Below are 18,439 nucleotides of genomic sequence, written 5' to 3'. Positions count from 1 at the left end.
CAAAGCACAGCCAGCAGCGTGGGCAGGGTGAGCTCTGCTAGGAATGCCCAGGCAGCCCAGGGTGAAGTGAGAACCGGCCAAGGCAGAGGGCAGTCGGAAAAGAGGGAAAGCACCACCCTCGCCCATAGCGCTCTTGGTCATTTCTGATCAGGTCATCAAGTGTCACACTTACCCACTCACTGCACAGCCTTCAGAACCTGGCCCAGCACAGCTGTAGGAATTGAAAGAGAAATCCGGGGCACAAACCCGGGTCCCCTGCATCGACAGGCGGACTCCCAACCACTGCACCACCAGGGAAGCCCTCTTGGAGAGTTTTTATTAAATCATAAGGCAATGTGTGTTAAATGACTTCCAAATCATTACAATCACACTGCGTCTCAATACTGCTTAAGCATTTGTTTATTGTGCATTTATTCATGTGTTCATTCACTCAGCAGGTATTTTTGAGTGTCTACTCTGTGATAGGGATTGTTCTAGCATTGAACAAAGTAGACATGTCTGGTCTTCATTATTGACATGTTTTCATGTCTTCCATTTGACAGAGGTTCAGCGAGCCCACAGCTGGCTCTAGAACATCAATGTGGGCAGGAGGTAGAGGGAGCTGAGACCAGAACCATTTCCTGGGGCACACTGATTAAGGAGCGGGGTGGGGGGGGCAGATGAGTGAGGACATGCATCTCAGGGGCAGGGAAACGGGGACGATGATTTGAGACCCAGAAAGCCAGGGGCTGGCTCCATCCACTTCCACACAACTGCAACGTTGTACGTCAAGCAGGGACATCATTTGTCCTAACGTGACCCCTCAGCAGCTGGGTTCCCGTTCTGTGGGGCACCACCATCTGTTATTTTGATTACAGGATGATGGTTGAAAAGGCAGACTAAGTTGGCTTTGAAGGACAGCAGTGTTTGTCAATAAAAACGTCAACAGGAAAATAAAATATTCCAACTAAATGGAGAGGACTGATCACGGCCTGGGGAAAGATGAAGAAGCCTGGTTCGGGTATGTGAGGGGACCGGTGCTAAGTTAGTTGCACACTGTCAACTGGTTCTAATCGTTTTCTGTCCCATTCCAAGGGCTCTGATCTCTGTACTCTACTCCTCTTGGTTCTGAAGGTCTGAGACCTCTTTTCCGTGGCGTCAGACAACGCAGTCTCGGCCCTGCAAGCTTTCGAGCCTTCACCCCTACACCCGACACAGGCTTCTTCAGGCAGTGGAACATGCAAGGAGGTCTCCTTTTTTCACAGTCTTTTATCTCCTAGGATAATCGTCAGAGACAACATTCTCTAATGGATAACCACTGGTAAAATTAATCCCTCCTCAAAATAGCCCTCCTCACTAGTGTTTTTATATTTTCCCATAATGCCTGTTTAGTTTCCAGGCCGTAATAGAATGGGAACTCTATGCATAGTGGTGCAAACTGGAATTGCAAACTTTGGACAAGAAGCAGGGTCTCATGCAGCCTCTGAAAGTGCTGCTGGGAAACCTATGGGGTTTCTAGCAAGAAGCTATGGACAAGGGAGACGCTCATAGGGAGAGCTCAGCCAGTTTACATTTGAAGAGCTGATGGACAAGGGTAGTGATTGGACAGGTGCCCTAAGAGGGAACCACCTGAGTGTCAAAGGATTAAGGGGTCCTTGGGAAAGCTGGTGGTGCCCTGCATAATTCTGCAGAAATGATTGTCAAATATCAAGCAAAAGAGGCCATATCATGCTATCATTTAATTTTGTCAGAAAAATTATTCCTTGTCTCCCACTTGATTTATTATTTTTTTGTTACATGTAATTAAAATAGGCAAAATTTCGTGTCATTTCGTTTAATTTATTGGCATAAAATTTCAAAGAAGCCATCCCCTGACGACTTACTATAAAATGTGGTTCCATTTAAAAGTGGATTTGCGGACTTTCCTGGCGGCGCAGTGGTTTAGAATCCACCTGCCAATGCAGGGGACACGGGTTCGAGCCCCGGTCCGGGAAGATCCCACATGCCGCAGAGCAACTAAGCCCGTGCACCACAACTACTGAGCCTGCGCTCTAGAGCCTGCGAGCCACAACTACTGAAGCCCGCACACCTAGAGCCCGTGCTCCGCAACAAGAGAAGCCACCGCAATGAGAAGCCCGTGCAGTGCAACGAAGAGTAGCCCCCGCTCACCGCAACTAGAGAAAGCCCGCGCACAGCAGCGAAGGCCCAACGCAGCCTAAATAAAAGTGGATTTGCTTCAAGTTTGCTGACCCATTCCCTGGGGTAAGCAGACCTGCCCTGCGGGAAGGGCACGGCTTCTGGAAGCAAGCATGCGCCTGTCACCTGGGCTTTGTCACTGCTGGCTGATGAGTCGTGGTGACCCCAGAGCCTTTCTAAGTGTTTCTTTAACAATACAAATGGGGAAAGCAGCGCGTTCGCTCTTAGTCATCGTTGAGACTATGTGTTTGATGATGCTGTGCATATCGCGGATACACAATAAAAGAAATGTTTTCTTATTTCCCCTCACCTCATCAATATTTCTCCATATTTAAAAAATTAAATCCATTTTTAATACGTAATTCCTTTGGGAGAAGATAGAGATAGTAATAACAAGATTACGGAAAACTATACATTTTTCCACCAATGCTATATGCTCACAGACACACACACACATAGAAACACATTTATTTCCCAAAGATAGAAAAAAACAGGAAAAATGTATTTATTTTATATAGGTAGTATAATTCTATTTTAGAGAATCTTCTCTGAAATTGCTTATTTTGGGGAATATGAAAAAAACAGACTAAATGAAAAACTAGCAAATTACAGTTTATACTATGTTTTGTAGAGTTTGCAGAGTGGTCTATGTAACCAGTGTGCTGGTATACCCAAAGGGAAAAATATGAAAAATCTTGAAATTCCTACCAAGAAGGTATTTGGTAAAGTTCCGAATTCATTCTGGATTTTAAAAAAAGAGTTTAAAAGTAGGAATAGATAACTGTTTCTTTAACAAGATAACAAGAATCTCACACTAATAGCAAATATTGTTCTTAGTGGTGATTTATTACAGCCATTCCCACCACCATCAGATATAAAATTCTCATGTCCACTACCATTGTATCTGATATTATTCTAGAAATTCTGGCCCTTGTAATATGATTTGAAACTTTTGGAAAAGAGATGCAGATACCATTACTGGAGATGATATAACTGTTTTCCTGGAAAATTCAAGACCATGAACTAAAACGCTAATTTCAAAGGAAGTTCAGCAGAGACCACCAATACGAGATGAATATACACCTCCACCAAAAAAAATCAAAGGCTATCTTATATATTAGATATAATAAATGAGGAGATATACTAGAAAACAAGGTCCACTTCACAGTAGCAAAAATAAATCCAAAATGTTTAGGCAGAACATGAAATAACACAACTAAAACTTTACTGAAATATAAAAAAGAGTATCTGAATGTATGAAGAAATGATCATTTCCTGACTGGGAGTACAAAATATTGTAAAAATGTTAGCCCTACTCAAATTAATTAATTGGCTTTAGTGGGGTTTGTGTGTGTGTGTGTGTGTGTGTGTGTGTGTGTGTGTGTCTGTGTTAAACTTGGTAAAATATTCCAGATCACTTGCAACACACCAATGGCTTAGACTAAGACTAGAGGGAGAAGACAGTCACACGCAAACCACACAGGAAATGCCCAGGCTTCCTACATGTTAGCTGGGGAGTCAGCTGCCTGGGACTGAAACTCTTGGACCACAGGGTCATGGAATGATGGAGCCCTTCCATTTACCCTCATGATGGCTGAAACTCAAGAAGGAAGGTGAAACGATGGAAGTTGACCAGGGTACCAGTCATTCCCAAATCACTTGTCTCCAGGCCCAGGCTCTTCCAAATAAATGCAGTTAAAATAGGTTTTTTGTAAAAACTTAGGACATACTCGGAAAATTTTCAAGACTCCTGATGTTTAGAAGTCTAACTGCAAGGTTCTGCACCCCTTCAGAACACTAACCATCACTGTCACGGTCATAATTACCACCGTCACTACCAGCAGGACTGGCACCGTTACCTCCTTCACCAGCATTATAACCGCCACCATCGTTACTGCCACCTCGTCACCAGCTCCGCACCGCCATCTGTGCAATCGCTGATTGAGTGCTCGTGTGGTCCACGCACTATTCTAAGTACAGTACACGTATTAACTCAAGATCTCAAAAATCCTGTGAGCGATGCAGTCTTATTATCCTAATTTACAGGTGAGGAAAGTGAAGCACAGAGAGGTTAAGACACTTCCCCAAGTCCACACAGCTAGTAAGAGATGGCTCCAGAGAAGAGTAACGGTGCCAAATAAAGTTGAGGATTATAGAGAGATAGAAGGGAATGTGAAATATATGGGACAACTTCTCCTTCTGATTTCTAGTAGTCCAATTTCATTGTCAAATTTATCATGTTAGTAAATAAGATATATACATTCTGAGTGCTTCTACTAATTACAGTCAAAAGTTTTAATTTCCCTATTAACAGCTTAGCAATCAACTAGCTAAAAGAAAAAGCACCTTTAGGCAACATTCCAGGCAATGTTATCTTCTATTAATTGTAAACCAATAAAAGATTCCCACAGGAATCCCAGTCATCGGGAAAGATATATATATATATATATATATATATATATGTATATATATATATATATATAGACACCTTTGGGGATGGGGCAGGACCTCTGCTCTCGTTCCCCCTGTCCCTTATTCTTCTTGTTGGGACATGCTGGCACCGCAGAACAGGGCCCTGGCACGAGACACACCTGGAGAGGCTGAGAGGCTCTCCCGCCAGCACCACGATCTGCCCACGAGCGTATCATTGCTGCTGCCGTGGCCGTGGGTCCAGAACACCTGGAGGAACTGACTCAAATACAGACCTCTGTACTTGACTGACTGGAAAGTCCGGAGACATTTTCAATCTACAAATTTGCAAGATGGGAAGCACCCTGTTCTGCCTTTTCCTTTGCAGACCCAGAGCTTCCCGCACTCACCCGTAGGTGCAGCTGGCGTGGCACAGGTGACACACGTGACTGGCATCTGCAAACTTCCAGATCAGGGTGTTGTTTTCTCCTGTGACTCCAGCAGGGCAGGTCTTGACGCAGTGAGGGCCGTCGATGTTGTGGGCACACTTTACACAGCTGCCTGGTCCCTGCACCAAGGTGGAAAAACCGTTTCATAAATCAAACATTTACTTATGTCTCTCGCTTTTTCAGAATGAAGTAACTTTTTTTATTTTTTTGCAGTACGCGGGCCTCTCACTGTTGTGGCCTCTCCTGTTGCGGAGCACAGGCTCCGGACACGCAGGCTCAGTGGCCATGGCTCACAGGCCCAGCCGCTCCGCGGCATGTGGGATCTTCCCGGACTGGGACACGAACCCGTGTCCCCTGCATCGGCAGGCGGACTCCCAACCACTGCGCCACCAGGGAAGCCCCAGAATGAAGTAACTTTTTACTTAAAATGCTTATCATGAAAAAAAAATCAAACGACGTGGAAGTTCTTAAAGTGGATAAGCTCTTCTGTGACTGTGCTTGCCTGATGCGACCACTGTTAACAGCTGAGAATAAAGTCTTCTTGACTTTAAATGTGTACTTTATATACATACATATATATATATATAAAACATGAAAGAAACTGTACTACGTGCTTTATTACATTTTACTCGATACACTGTGGGCATCTTTCCTTGTCAAAGCATTCTTGATTGGCCTACATGTATATTTATATCCTTATCGGTCAGATGGACTTCCTTGTGAACGGTGTTTGGAGTTGAGGGGGCCTCTGTGGGAAGCTGGACTCACCAAGGCCAAGCTGAGAAAACCCACACCTACATTTCTGCAGTGCTGAGAAGGTGGCACGTGTAAGTGCAGTGGTGGCTGCGTAATTAACTCTGCAACACGCTAAATTTGATTCTGTTGGTCAAATGTGAATGCGTCGGTAAAACCCACAGAAATGAATGCACTGGGGCTGCTTGGGTTGTGTCCGCACACTTCACACAGGGCTGAAATAACGTGGGTAGGGGAGGGTCTGCCTGCTGGCTCAGTGCTCTCAGGTCTCAAAGACTGAGTATTCCCAGAGCCAGAACAATCAGATGACTAACTCAGTCAGCATCACCAGTTATTTTATTTCACTGATGAAAATTTAGCCGAACACCAACCTGAAAACCAGTGGTTTCCTTTGTAACCAGCCATTTTGGCAGCCTGTACCTCAAAACTGAGCCTTACCGTCTTTTGTCTGATTTAAAGAACTTCTGAAAAATGTTTTCCGTTACTAGATTTAGATATGGCTGTTGAAATTCAAATCCAAACAGAGCTCCTCATATAAATAATACTGAGAATTAACAACATGGGCACACGGGTGTGAGAGGGACCTGCATTCTCACACTCTCTGAAAGATTATTACTGAACATGCAGATGTGAAACTGAATTCTGAAAACCTTTCCTTTGTGATTAAAAAATACTCTTCAGGGCTTCCCTGGTGGCGCAGTGGTTGAGAGTCCGCCTGCCGATGCAGGGGACGCGGGTTCGTGCCCCGGTCCGGGAAGATCCCACATGCCGCGGAGCGGCTGGGCCCGTGAGCCATGGCCGCTGAGCCTGCGCGTCCGGAGCCTGTGCTCCGCCACGGGAGGGGCCGCAACAGTGAGAGGCCCGCGTACCGCAAAAAAAAACAAAAAAACAAAAATACTCTTCAAATAACGATAAACTCATGTTAAATAAGAATTTGGTGATGTTTGATTAAGACAATAAAGCAATGAAGACAGATGTCAGGAACACTGAAGGCTGCCTGTGGGTGTGCCCCGTCCACAGGGCGCCCTGATCTGTGGTGTGAGGACGGGCATCACCACGTGCATCTGGGGTTGGACAGAGAAGGGGAATGCCCGTGCCAGCAGGGTATGTGCTGACTTCCCCTCAGTCACAGCCCCCGACGGCTGTGAGATGGCACGGCCTCAAGTGTGGACGGGGAGTGTGCTGGATGCGCGTCCCAGTAGGCACGGGGTGACGGGGGTGAGGGTCATCCTTGTGGGCTATGGCTGACGTGTGGGGTGACATTAAACATGCTCCTTACGTGTCCCGTGCAGGTCACGTTCATGGCCTGGGGCAGGCATTCCGGATGGCACTGCACGCACTCGGAGTTTTCAATGAACTCCCTGGGCTCTCTGACGGGAGAAGACGGGAAACTGGTCAGTGCCGTCCCTGGAGACCCTGCTGCAGGATGCTGTCTGGGTTCACCTGTCTGAGAGCTCAGATGACACAAATCACCTCTCTTAGAAAGTCAAGACAGTTTTAGGTAAAAGTCGAATGGCCGGGAATTTAGGACTATACTGTAACGTAATAAACCGATTCTTGTCAGCGGAATCTCCGGTCATCTTCTCCTGGAACAAAACCATCAGCTTCCGTTATAATCAAAACATCTTCCCTACATTTTTTCTCCAGGTGCAGTTTTTGAATATTAGATAAGCAAGGCAACACATGGGAAAAAAAGAGAAGAAAACAGTCCTTAAGGTATCAGTCCTTAAGATTTAAGATACCCCCTCCAATATCAGATTCATGGATATTTAAATTAAGCTGCAAAGAAACGGTATCTAGACTAATGCCTGGGAAAAGGAAAGACAGCTATTAAAAGTTTCCTCAATGGTTATTCCTAAAAACAGCAAGTAGGGAACACAGGCGTGAAAAATTTTGCTTGTACTATTTTAACCATTCCTCAAACTTAGATTAACGTTAAGCGACAAGCTGATGTTTGATTGAAAAGACACTGTAGTTGTGGCAGGTGTTAAGATGACTGGTAATTAACTAGGCAGTGAACAAGGAGTGTTTACCCCCAAAGACGTGGTCCGTGAGTCCTCTCAGGCAGACGGCATCAATTAAACCAAATATGTCATGGGACTTTTTCCCTGTGCTTCTTCCCTGGGTTACCACACCTACTGCAGGAGCCAGCCTCGCAAGTGGAACAGGTGCTTCTGGGCACTGGGGTTCTCTAATGGGCAGACCCGGGCGCCACTGCCGTGGATATTTTAATCACCTTGTCACTTCAAAGAGACGTCAGCACTGAAGACATGAGCGCTTAGTGTCTGTTTGCAGCTGTAAGGACTGCACCAATATTTCTTGTTGAAACAATACTATCAATTATGCAATTACTCTGTTAGGCTAATGAGCCTATCAGCTAAAGGTTCTTACAGAATTGAACTTGGTCTTCTCATCCTGCTTCCGAGTATTTCTGATCTGAGCTGTAGCCCAAGCCCTGATAGTGAAACAGAAAGGAAGATTTCCTAGAGCCATCTGTAACTCCTACGCTCTTCTCTATTGTGAAATTTCTTTTTCTTTAAATAAAAAAAAAAAATCGCCTCTGCCAGTCTCTATCCTTCCATTTTACTTTCCTATTAATTTATTTTAGTCATTATTTGTGGTCATTCAAAGCCTTACTCAATATCAAAATTCCCATAGAATCAAACAGACTGTACTTTTTATTGATTGCAATAAATTCAACAAATGTTATACAACTGTTTATTTCTTTGTCCATGGGTATATTTGAAGTTCTTTGCACTGTTCAGTGTGTCTTGAACATAAACAAAAATTAACCAGGAGCTGTGTTTTGACACAGCAGGAATGCCGTGCCACAGTGGCCATGGTCTTGGCCATCTGAACATCTGAACCACGGAAGACTGTTCTGTTTGTCTTGGGGACATTGTGCAGCTAGGAAAAATATAAGATACTTCCAGATAGAGAGAGACTCTATAAATCGGATTGGATTAAGTAATGAAAAAAGTTTGTTCGCTTCCCTTTGTGATTAACAGTTGTCAACAAACAAAACCAAAGGAAAAGAATCCGACTGATTAACCATAAACCTATAAAACAATCTTAAGTCTTGTTTTTTTTAAAATCAAAACATAGGGATTAAGAAACAAAGCCTCTTACCCCTTTAGAACGTTGCACTTCTCCACACACTCCCTGCCACGGCTGAAGTTTCGGCAGGACATGCAGTCTTTGGGTTTCGGGCCCCAGCAGCCCTCTGACGAGCACAGCGGGTTACAGACGTGGCCCATGGCCTCTGCGAAGACAGGGTGAGCCACACGGGTCAGCAAGGAACAGCGGCCAAGGGCCCTGTGGGTGAGGTGCTCAAACACGTGCTGGGCCCCCTGGTAGAAGCAGTGATGCAGGCAAAAAAGGGCTTCCGGAGGCCCACTGCAAGTCCCCTTTGCCCTGCTGGGTGCTGAGTGTAGCTGGATGAAACACTCAGAGCTGCCGGAAGAGCACGGGAAGCGTGTGGCTCCTTGCTGTGTGCGAGGCACACAGAATCTCACCAATCCTCTCAACTGCACTATGGTGTGGGAATCATTATTACCTCCACTTCATGGATGAAGAAGACAAAGCCCAAAGATTTACGTAAACTGATGAAGGTCTCAAAGCCAGGAAGGGCTCGAGCCAGGATGTGAACTCAGGTCTGCTTCTGCCGGTGGCCAGGGTCTCACAGCACAGGCTATGCCGGTGCAGGCCCCACTTCAAAAGCTGACTATGGCTCAGAACTCAGAACTGGAAATGCCTGTGTGAAACAGTCATCCCATTCCAGTGTGTGTGTGTGAGTGTGAGTGTGTGTGTGTGTGTGTGTGTGTGTGTGTGTGTGTGTGTCTAGCTATAGCCACTGGGGATGAAATGAGCAGGGAGGAACACACAGCTAAAATGCAATATAACTGGGGGAAGAGGGGTGGGTCGGGATGGTGGGATGAACTGCCATGTATACACTAATATGTATAAAATAGATAACTAATAAGAACCTGCTGTGTAATAAACAAAATATTAAAAAAATGCAATATCATTAATACTCAACTTAGTTCTGTAAATTACCAATAATTGATAGCCTAGACTTCAAGGCAAGTTCATCCTATGAAATGAGAATGATCTAGAAACAATTCTGATGAACTCCACCATTACGAATATACAGATTTCTTTCGATTGGCTTCTTTACGGATGTAAAAAGTAATTTTAAGGTTTGGGAATGGTTCTTCAATATTCTAAATCAAAATAAACGACCCGTTGGAACCATCTCCACAATCGACCAAAGCGATGACTCACCGCACTCTTTTTCACTCCTGTTGTTTGTAATTTTGGTTTTCTGACTTGAGGTCCCAAAGAGTTTTTTCCAGTTTATTGTATCTGCATAGCACAACCTTCGGTTTCCTGAAATGATCACATCTCCATCACTTATCTCCTTGAGGGAGCGTAATCCCAAGGACGTTATATCCAGGCCAACAACCGCCAGAGAAAACTGACCACTAAGTTGGAGAGAAGGAAAACAATGTCGTGAAAAATTATGAAAACACAGCCTCATTAAAAACTTTGCTTTTCTGTACCACTTTAGATTTACCACAAACTGCCTTCCATGGGTTGTTAAGTCATGTTGTGGAAGGTACGTACTGCAACTTTGGAAAACTGCAAGTGCTTTTTAAAGCTAGTTCAGGGAAGAGCTAGTTCCTTGTTCATTTAGCATCTCTAATCCCAGTGGCAGACCAGGGGCTGAATAAATGTCTTAATGTCATTATTTGATTGGCTGCATTTTAATTTTGCCTGGGAATTGAGAACATGTTCTAAGTTCTCAAATATCCAAATACACTTAAGAGATCATAGGTTCATTTTCCCATCCATCCATCTACCCATCCGTCCATCCATCCATCCACCCATCCATTTATTGAACAAACGTTTGAGGTAACATGTGACTCATTCTAATTCTAGGTTAAGTGTGTGTTTCCTATTCTCAAAAAACCTTTTGTCTAGTGATGACACAATCATATGAGTAGATAATTTTAACCCAGCAGGGGTACCACGGAGGCAAAAAGTAGGGGTCTAAACAAGTCTGCGGAGGGGGTCTCCCGGAAGTGGTGAGGCCTGACTGTCAGGACCTCGGGAGCAGGAACTATGATATTTTCTTTGCTACCCAACCCTGTGCTAGGATCCTACGGGGTGATCAGTACGTGTTCATCAAGTGACCAGGTCGAAGTTATTCCGACTGAACGGAAGGAAGTCCTGAACCACCTGCAGGAGAACGTGACAGGTACTAAGAACCATGAACTACTGCTGGAGGTGGGCGGGGCCTGGGAGGGGAGCCTGGGAGGGAGGAAGAGGCCAGAGCATGGACCACCTTAGACACCACGCGGAGGAGGTTTTTGTCTGCAAATGATGGGAAACCATAGGAAGGAGATTTGCATTTTTAGGAAGCTCACTGGACACCAGGACGTGGAATGGGCCAGTTGAGACAGTACAGTACAGAGAGTGATAATGAAGGCGTGAGATGACAGAAGGCAAAGCATAATTTGGAGACTCCTTCTTCTCCTTGTTTCTTTTTCTCTCCCCACCCTTTCCTCCCTCTGTCCTCCCCACAGCCTGGCTCCTGTGTATTAGACCTGCACCCCTGCTGTTAGGAATCCCCCCAAACTGTGCCCAGGGGAGGCAGAGACAAAGCTGAGGTCTTCCCTGCAGGGCAGGGCAGGTTTGGCTTTGCTGAGAACCAGGGGTCACACTGCCTCAGGAGGGACGGTGCATCCTTGGACTTCTTAGCACATGCGAAAAGGAAAAAAAGTCATCTTTATCTTATTTAAATCCCTAAAACTAAGCTGAGAGGTACATGCTAGTCACCCAAGAAAACTTACCTAAATCTCTCATCTCTGTATGAACTTTGGGCAAAAGAAGTATTCCTGAGAACTCAGAGCACAGGGGCCTTTCTGGGAAGTGATATGAGCTGCCTGTTTAGCATCAGCGATGCAAAGCCAAGACGGTTTTTGGAAAGTGATGCTTATTTCACATGTGCTGTCGTCTGACTTTCCTTAAGATTGCATAATATCACGTAGCCCTCTGAGGAGTCAATTATGGGAAAGAGTTCTCGGAATCAGACGGTTTCCAAGGCAGGTTTGAACAAGAGAGTCCCAAACTTCCCCTCACCACAAAACTCTTCATTACCCTTGTTACGTTAAAGGTGCTTGTGTGTGTGTGTGCATGCGTGTGTGTGTGCGGGTGTGTGGGTGTGTTTCACTCTTGGAGCTGGAAAAGTGGAAATCCTGAAAGAAACACTCAATGTTAAAAAGCCTCTCAGGTCCCCTGAAATGACTTGCTGAAAAGGATGTGTGACCTCAGTGCTGTTCTTGCCAGAAGTGCAAAACCTCAGCTGAATCAGGAGAAAACACTGGCTATCCTACAAGCTGCCTGACCGATACGTTTCAAAAGGGTCAAGGCCATGAAAGACAAGGAAGACAAGGAACTGTCACCCACTGCAGGGACCAAGGAGACGTGACAGCCGCGTGCAGTGTGGGCTGACGGAACACACAAGGCGTTCATGGAAAAACTGGCGAGATCCCAGAAAGTCTGCAGTTCAGTTACTACTGATTTACTTGATTCTTGTGCCGCGCTGAGGTAGGGTGTCACCATCGGGGCAGCCGGGTGAAGGATGTGTGGGAACTCTCTGTAGTGTCTCTGCAGCACCTCTGTAAGTCTTATTTCAAAAACAAAAAATAAGGGTCTACCAGGCTTTGGCTGGGGTCAACTTACTGTTGCTTCGTCCTGCCACGTATGATTTCCAGGTTCTCAAAAGCATGGAGGCCAGTCCTGTTTGCAGGCCAGGCCTGAATCAGCAAAAACCCTATAAGGCAGAAGGAAGGTTCAGGCACACACCACTTAGAAATTTCTGTTCTGTGTGAGACATTATTGTAGGATTTTCAGGAGTGTCGATGAGCAGGAGAGGTGAACGTTCTTCTCGTCATCTTCCCGAGCACACGCCCGCATGCGTCGCTGTGCACCAGGCACGCTGCCCCTGGGCCGCCGCCCGGCTCTCACCCCGCAGGCTGTGCTCCAAGGGCGAGACCCCAAGCAGGCCGCCGTGCTCAATGACAGCGGCCAGTGCCGAGCTGTAGCGCCACAGGGAGGCTGACATGGTATCCTTATTTAGTTCCAATTCTCCAAACAATTTAGTCTGATTATTTCTTTTTTAGGGATGTCGGAAGTGGAGCTCTGACGGGTCCCGGGCCCAGGCCTGCCGGTGGTAGAGCAGGATGTGAAGTGCGTCTCCAGGCCCGGGAGCCTGCTGTCCGCTCGCCGCTGCCCCCCCTCCCTCTACCCACCACGCCCTGGGCTGGTCCTCGGACGGCTGGCCTGGGCTGGGCGGTGAGAGAGCAGACATGTTCACACCACGTCATGAGTGACCTAACTCTTTGCTTAAAGAGCTCACCTCTCGAGTGCAGGGGAAACTGCATTTTTGAAAAATATCGAAGAACTGATTACTCATGAATGGTAGCATTTCAGAAGAAATGTTTTTATGCCAAAGGAGAAGAAAATACTGCTAAATGTTCTCTCCATAAAACACTGATTTCCTGTTTATGTTCATATGATATGTTAGCGGCACACACCTGTTATTTCCTTTACGGTTTTTAGAATGTCCAGTTCCTTTGGGTCCAGAGGTGGAGTACGTGTGAAGGAATCACTGAAACAAGTAACAGGACAATCAGTAACATCCTGCAGGTGAACAAAGCTGATTTCGTTTTTTTCTATTATATCAGTAACTCAGAAATCTTTACTTACCCCTTAAATGCTACTGGCAGGATATGAAGGTCTCCACTGATCGAGGTGCAATTTCTGAAGTGTTTAATATTTGTAGCATTTATGGAAAGTGTGTCTTTAAACTCACCAATTCCTATTCCGTTACAAACTGTAAAGATAAGGGAGGTGTTTATTCCACTCGCATTTGTTGAACTAAGAATAGCTAGTGTTCCACGGGCAGAGAGGAGCAGGCAGGAAACTGCAGCCGTGGGAACTATTGCCGCCATGCTGTCATTCATTCACTCAACAAACACTGCTAGGCCTGCTAGGGCCCAGGGACCATGGCGGGGTTGGGGCTGCAGTGGTTACAGGAGACGCCATGGCTGTCCTCAAGGAACCTGCTTTCTCCTCCTCATTTTCCCCACTTGGGCCAGAGTACAGTTGCTCCTGAGGACTCCAGCTTCCTCTCCATGACAGTGTGCCCTGCGCCGTCAGTGCTGTCCTGTGCTCACCCACGTGCCCCTACTGACCCTCAACGCCTCCCCTCGCCTAACTGGGCCTGCGTCTTGGTCTTCTAACTGAAAGAAACAATATGCATAGATTTTTTTGTTTTTAATGGAAAGAGCAAGATGCATTCATCTGAGAAAACCTTGAAAACACAGAATAAAGGGGAACAAAATGACAAGCAATTCTCCTATGTACCTTTGATATTTTAGAAAATTTCCTTCTAGCTATCCTCCATGGTTATGTCACACTAGATATGGAGCTGGTTTTTTTTTTTTTTCCACTTATTATGCTGTGAACATTTGTCCTGTCATTAAAACCATTCACAAACATGGTTTTTAATGGCCGTCTGATGTTACATCATAAGAAATACTGGAATAACTCTTATCAGATAAGTTGCTTTTCTTCCACAGTGTTTACTTAAGCCATGTGCTTTGATCTGTGTCCTATTGTGACGTCAGTCTCAGATGCCTTTTTCCACACTCTGAGCCCATTTATTAATTTACATTCACTCCCGAATTTCCATCTCAAATGTCAGCTCCCTCCAAAGCCCATTTATCTGTTGTGGCTCTACTTCTAGAATTCACAGTGCAATCTTTGGTACCTCTCTTTCAGATTGTATCTTACTTTGAAGAATAATCATGGAAAATCTCATTGTTTTTCAATGAGGTTTTGAAAGGGGAGGATGAAAGGATGAGGGTGAGGTCCTCCCCTTCCCTCCGTCTCCCTCTGCTCCACTCTGTCCAGAGTCCCTGCTGCTTGGGTTGCCACCTGGCAGTGGGGCCTGTCCCGTCAGCACCCCTGGACCTCCAGGCTCGCCTTGTACTGCGTCTGCCTCACTGTGGGCTTGGGAATGGGAGGGCGAGGCTGTTTTAGGATTCCAAGGCTCTGGCTGACAACAGAGTGAGGCCGGCTTCCGCACAAGAAGCCCTGAGGCAGATGCCTGCCAATGGGGACTTGCTGTTTAATTACAGGTTCGGAAGAGATTTCCACATGTTTGAAAGAATATCCATTCTCTCTCTGTTTAGGTGTGATGGTGACGGTGGGGTTACCTGAATTCCTAAATTTGGAGATAAATTACACATTCACCCCTAGACCGATCAGATTTGGAGAAGTTGTAGACCATCGACACACGCATTTTCCAAACTTTGTTTTCCTGGCATCGCCCTATACCCGAAGGGATCTGAGTTGGCCACTACTCCAGGATATGAGCTGGGGGTGGGTAGAACATAGAGCATAATGATTACAGGAGAATCGAAGTGTTTGCTGAACACAAAACTAACAGAAGAAAGACAAAAATCATCTCTGATTTTATTGATCCATTTGAGGGTGCTGACGGTATAACCCTCTCTCTCTTCAGGGGCTTAACTCTTCTACTTCCTCTGTGCCAGGCACTGCCCCAGGTTCTTATTTTCTTCCTTCCATGTCCCCTCTGCCGGGAGGTCTCCTGGAGCCAAAGGACACTCAACTCTCAGGGCCCTGACACCCCTGCCACACAGGAGCTACAAGGCCAGGTGGCCAGAGAGACCCGCTGGGAGCTCGTGGGTCTGTAAAGTGGGGATGGTAATGGCACAGACGCCCTAGGGGGGCTGGAGGGACTCGATGACGTGCAGCACAGAGGCTGAGTTTGCCCCGTGAGAGAACACACGTGCAATGTAAGAGCACAGAGGTGGTAATCAGTTTCAGCTGAAATCACAGATGCTTCTTAGGGAAGGTGGCCTCTGAAGCAGATGTTCGAGATAAGTGGTTATTCATTGAGGCATTTTTTTTAATAACAGCAAAACAGTGGAAACAATCTAAATGACCATATACAGGGAGACTGGCTGGATAAATTATGGTAGAGGGGATAGGGTATAGGGGATTATGGATAGGGTTCGGGGAGGGCCCAGCAGCTGCAAAGTAGGACGAGGAAGATTCATACGAAGTTATCTGGAGTGATCTCCAGGGTATGCTAAGTTTAAGTGGCAAGGTACAAAGAGTGTAGATGCGTCTTCTGTGGGACTGGAAGACGTGGTCTAGGCCTGCCACCTGCCAAGGACTCGGGTGCCAACTGGGGAGGCTCCCACGGGCCACACGGGAGACAGTCTGGACATCGAAGTGAATGATGACAGGAGGGATTACCATAAACTGAATAAAAAAAGGATTCAATGACCTCACATGGGTACTAAAAAAGCTATTTTAGAAAAGAATGTCAACTAATAAATGTAGAAGACATGACAGAAATAGGAAATCACTCCTTTATAACCACCAAGAAATCTGACGCTACTTCAAGCAAATCATCGAATCTGTCATCGTGGTAACGGGATGAAATGGCTATGCCACCTGGTGGGACGCAATGAGGGGAAATGCTCCTGCCCACCTGAGTCCCGCCTGGAGGAAAACCATGCCCAGGCCAGACGAGGGACGTCCTTGGGTCTGCACAGCATCGGGGAAAAGGGGGCTGAGAAATGGTCCTGAATTGACGAAGAGCATGGAACCCACAGCCCTCAGCTGGACTCTGGATCGAAAAGCAGCTAAAAAGGACGTATTGGGACAGTGGGGGAGTGGAAATTAAACTGAAAACTAGAATTGCACTGATCGATGTTAAACTCGTCTTTTGTTACTTAGGGGAATGTCCCGTATGTAGGAAAGTGTGCTGGCGAATGTAGGGTGAAGTGCTATAACACCTGTAATTGTCACTGGGCTCAGAAAACACACACACACACACACACACACACACACACACACAGAGTGGGAGCAACCTGGCGATTACTGAAAATTGATAAAGTTAAGTGCAGGGCATATGGGTGTTCATTACACTATTCTTGCAACGTTTCTGGGTGTTGTTTGAAAAATTTCTCGATAAAAGATAAAGTACAGGATAAGCAGGGATAAATTGGCATTGAGGACACCCAGGAACAGGGCAGAGCGTAAAGGAAGGGACACGTTTCCGAGCCTGGAGATCCCCTCACGTCTCGTCTGAGCGTGATGCCGAAGGTCTGGGGGCAGGGAACAGAGACAGCCCCTCGCCCGCACTGGGCGGCTTCCCACCTTTGCCACAAGGTCCGTCGCACTTTTTACACTTGCGGACGCCGTCCTCCTCCACCTCCTGGCTGTCAGAGCTGCAGGCGCGGACGCACGAGCCGTGGTCCGTCACCACGTAGTTACCTGGGGGACAGTGAAAGGGAGGTGGCGAAGGCGGCACCAGGTGTTCCTGGGCCTCAGGACCCTCCATGACGGGCTGATCCTCTGGTTTTGTTTACTTTAAGGACAAAGAATGAAAGGCTGCAAACAGAGAGGGATGCGAGGTTCACGGGTTCTCGGGGCCTCCCCGCCAGGCGCGGTGTCGGGCTGCTCGGGGCGCTGCCTGCTCGCTGGTCACAGTGTTCCCCCACCCCCTGCAGCCTGTGTTCCCGCAGGGTCTACCTTCAGGACTTGTGGTTGAAGCTTGACTATTTATTAAAAAATGGAAAGGTACACAAAGACCACGCTTCCACCGGGGCTGCCACACCCGGGGCTGCCCTCATCCCCACGCTTCCACCGGGGCTGCCACACCGGGGCTGCCCTCATCCCCTCCAGCCACCATGGGTGGCGGTGCCCATGCTCGGCACCAGCCCCGACGCCGGTCACTGTCTCGTTGCTGCCGGTGCAGCAACGTGTTTGTGTTAATAACCTATTAACACAAATGTTAGTCTATACTTTTCAGGAACTCTGTGTGTTCCTTGCGACTTTCCCAAGTGGATCCTCAAACTTATTTGCTGGACATTTGTCATTTTCCTTCTGAAAACTGTCTACTTTTGTTCTCTGAGGCTCTGAGTGGTTTCCTGTGGACTTTAAACGCTGCCCGTTAAGCTGTCTCTCAAAGAGTATATGTCTGTGTCACGACTGCGGCGAATTTTTCTTAGCTTGTCATTTACCTTACAGTGGTTTATTATTCTAGTTGTGTGTTCTTTTTTCTGTTCCAAATTTATAAAATTTCATGTTCACAGATCTGGTAGGGCAAACCTCTCCCTCATAATTGTTCTTAAACATTTTTTTCTTTTTCCTTAATATTCCCTCTTGGAAATCAAGATTGGTTTCTAAAACAATTTAATGAGACAATTCTACACTTCCTCTACCACGAAATAATTCATGTTGCCATTTCCCTAAATACCAGAGCCATCTGTAAAGCACAAATAGAAATAAGCAAAACCCAAGCCCAAATGATTAAACAAAGCCAACTGACTAGCAAAAACCCCTCTGCAGTATTCCTAAGGGCACAACCTTCACCAGATTTTTAACCACTAAAGAAGGCAGGTCTTCTAACTACTCTCTAACTTAGGCCTTTTAAATACCTGCAAAGAGCTAAATGGGAAAATGGCCCAGTGGTCATGGGTTTGTGCCAATCAGAGGATGGGATACTCTGGGCGACCACGGCTGGGGCTCAGGACACAAGAACT

At 46.4% G+C, this 18,439-nt stretch overlaps 1 protein-coding gene across 2 annotated transcripts in view; it reads right to left on the bottom strand.

The window, feature by feature from the left end:
- EGFR (epidermal growth factor receptor) overlaps nt 1–18,439 on the bottom strand; it is a 187,843-nt gene that overhangs the window by 30,314 nt on the left and 139,090 nt on the right. For both annotated transcript variants that reach the window (XM_024764359.1, XM_024764360.1), the window contains exons 8-16: nt 17,052–17,168; nt 13,560–13,686; nt 13,388–13,461; nt 12,534–12,624; nt 10,071–10,270; nt 8,916–9,048; nt 7,066–7,156; nt 4,995–5,152; nt 173–211 (exon numbers count right to left, since the gene is read on the bottom strand). In XM_024764359.1, the coding sequence (XP_024620127.1) occupies nt 173–211; nt 4,995–5,152; nt 7,066–7,156; nt 8,916–9,048; nt 10,071–10,270; nt 12,534–12,624; nt 13,388–13,461; nt 13,560–13,686; nt 17,052–17,168 (1,030 nt within the window). The remainder of the gene's footprint in view (nt 1–172; nt 212–4,994; nt 5,153–7,065; nt 7,157–8,915; nt 9,049–10,070; nt 10,271–12,533; nt 12,625–13,387; nt 13,462–13,559; nt 13,687–17,051; nt 17,169–18,439) is intronic.

This window comes from Neophocaena asiaeorientalis, unplaced genomic scaffold (genome assembly GCF_003031525.2).
Source record: "Neophocaena asiaeorientalis asiaeorientalis breed wild unplaced genomic scaffold, Neophocaena_asiaeorientalis_V1.1 scaffold191, whole genome shotgun sequence".
In the NCBI taxonomy this organism is placed as follows: domain Eukaryota; kingdom Metazoa; phylum Chordata; class Mammalia; order Artiodactyla; family Phocoenidae; genus Neophocaena; species Neophocaena asiaeorientalis.
The sequence above is the reverse complement of the archived record's forward strand: the minus strand, read 5'-3'. Positions and strand labels throughout refer to the sequence as shown.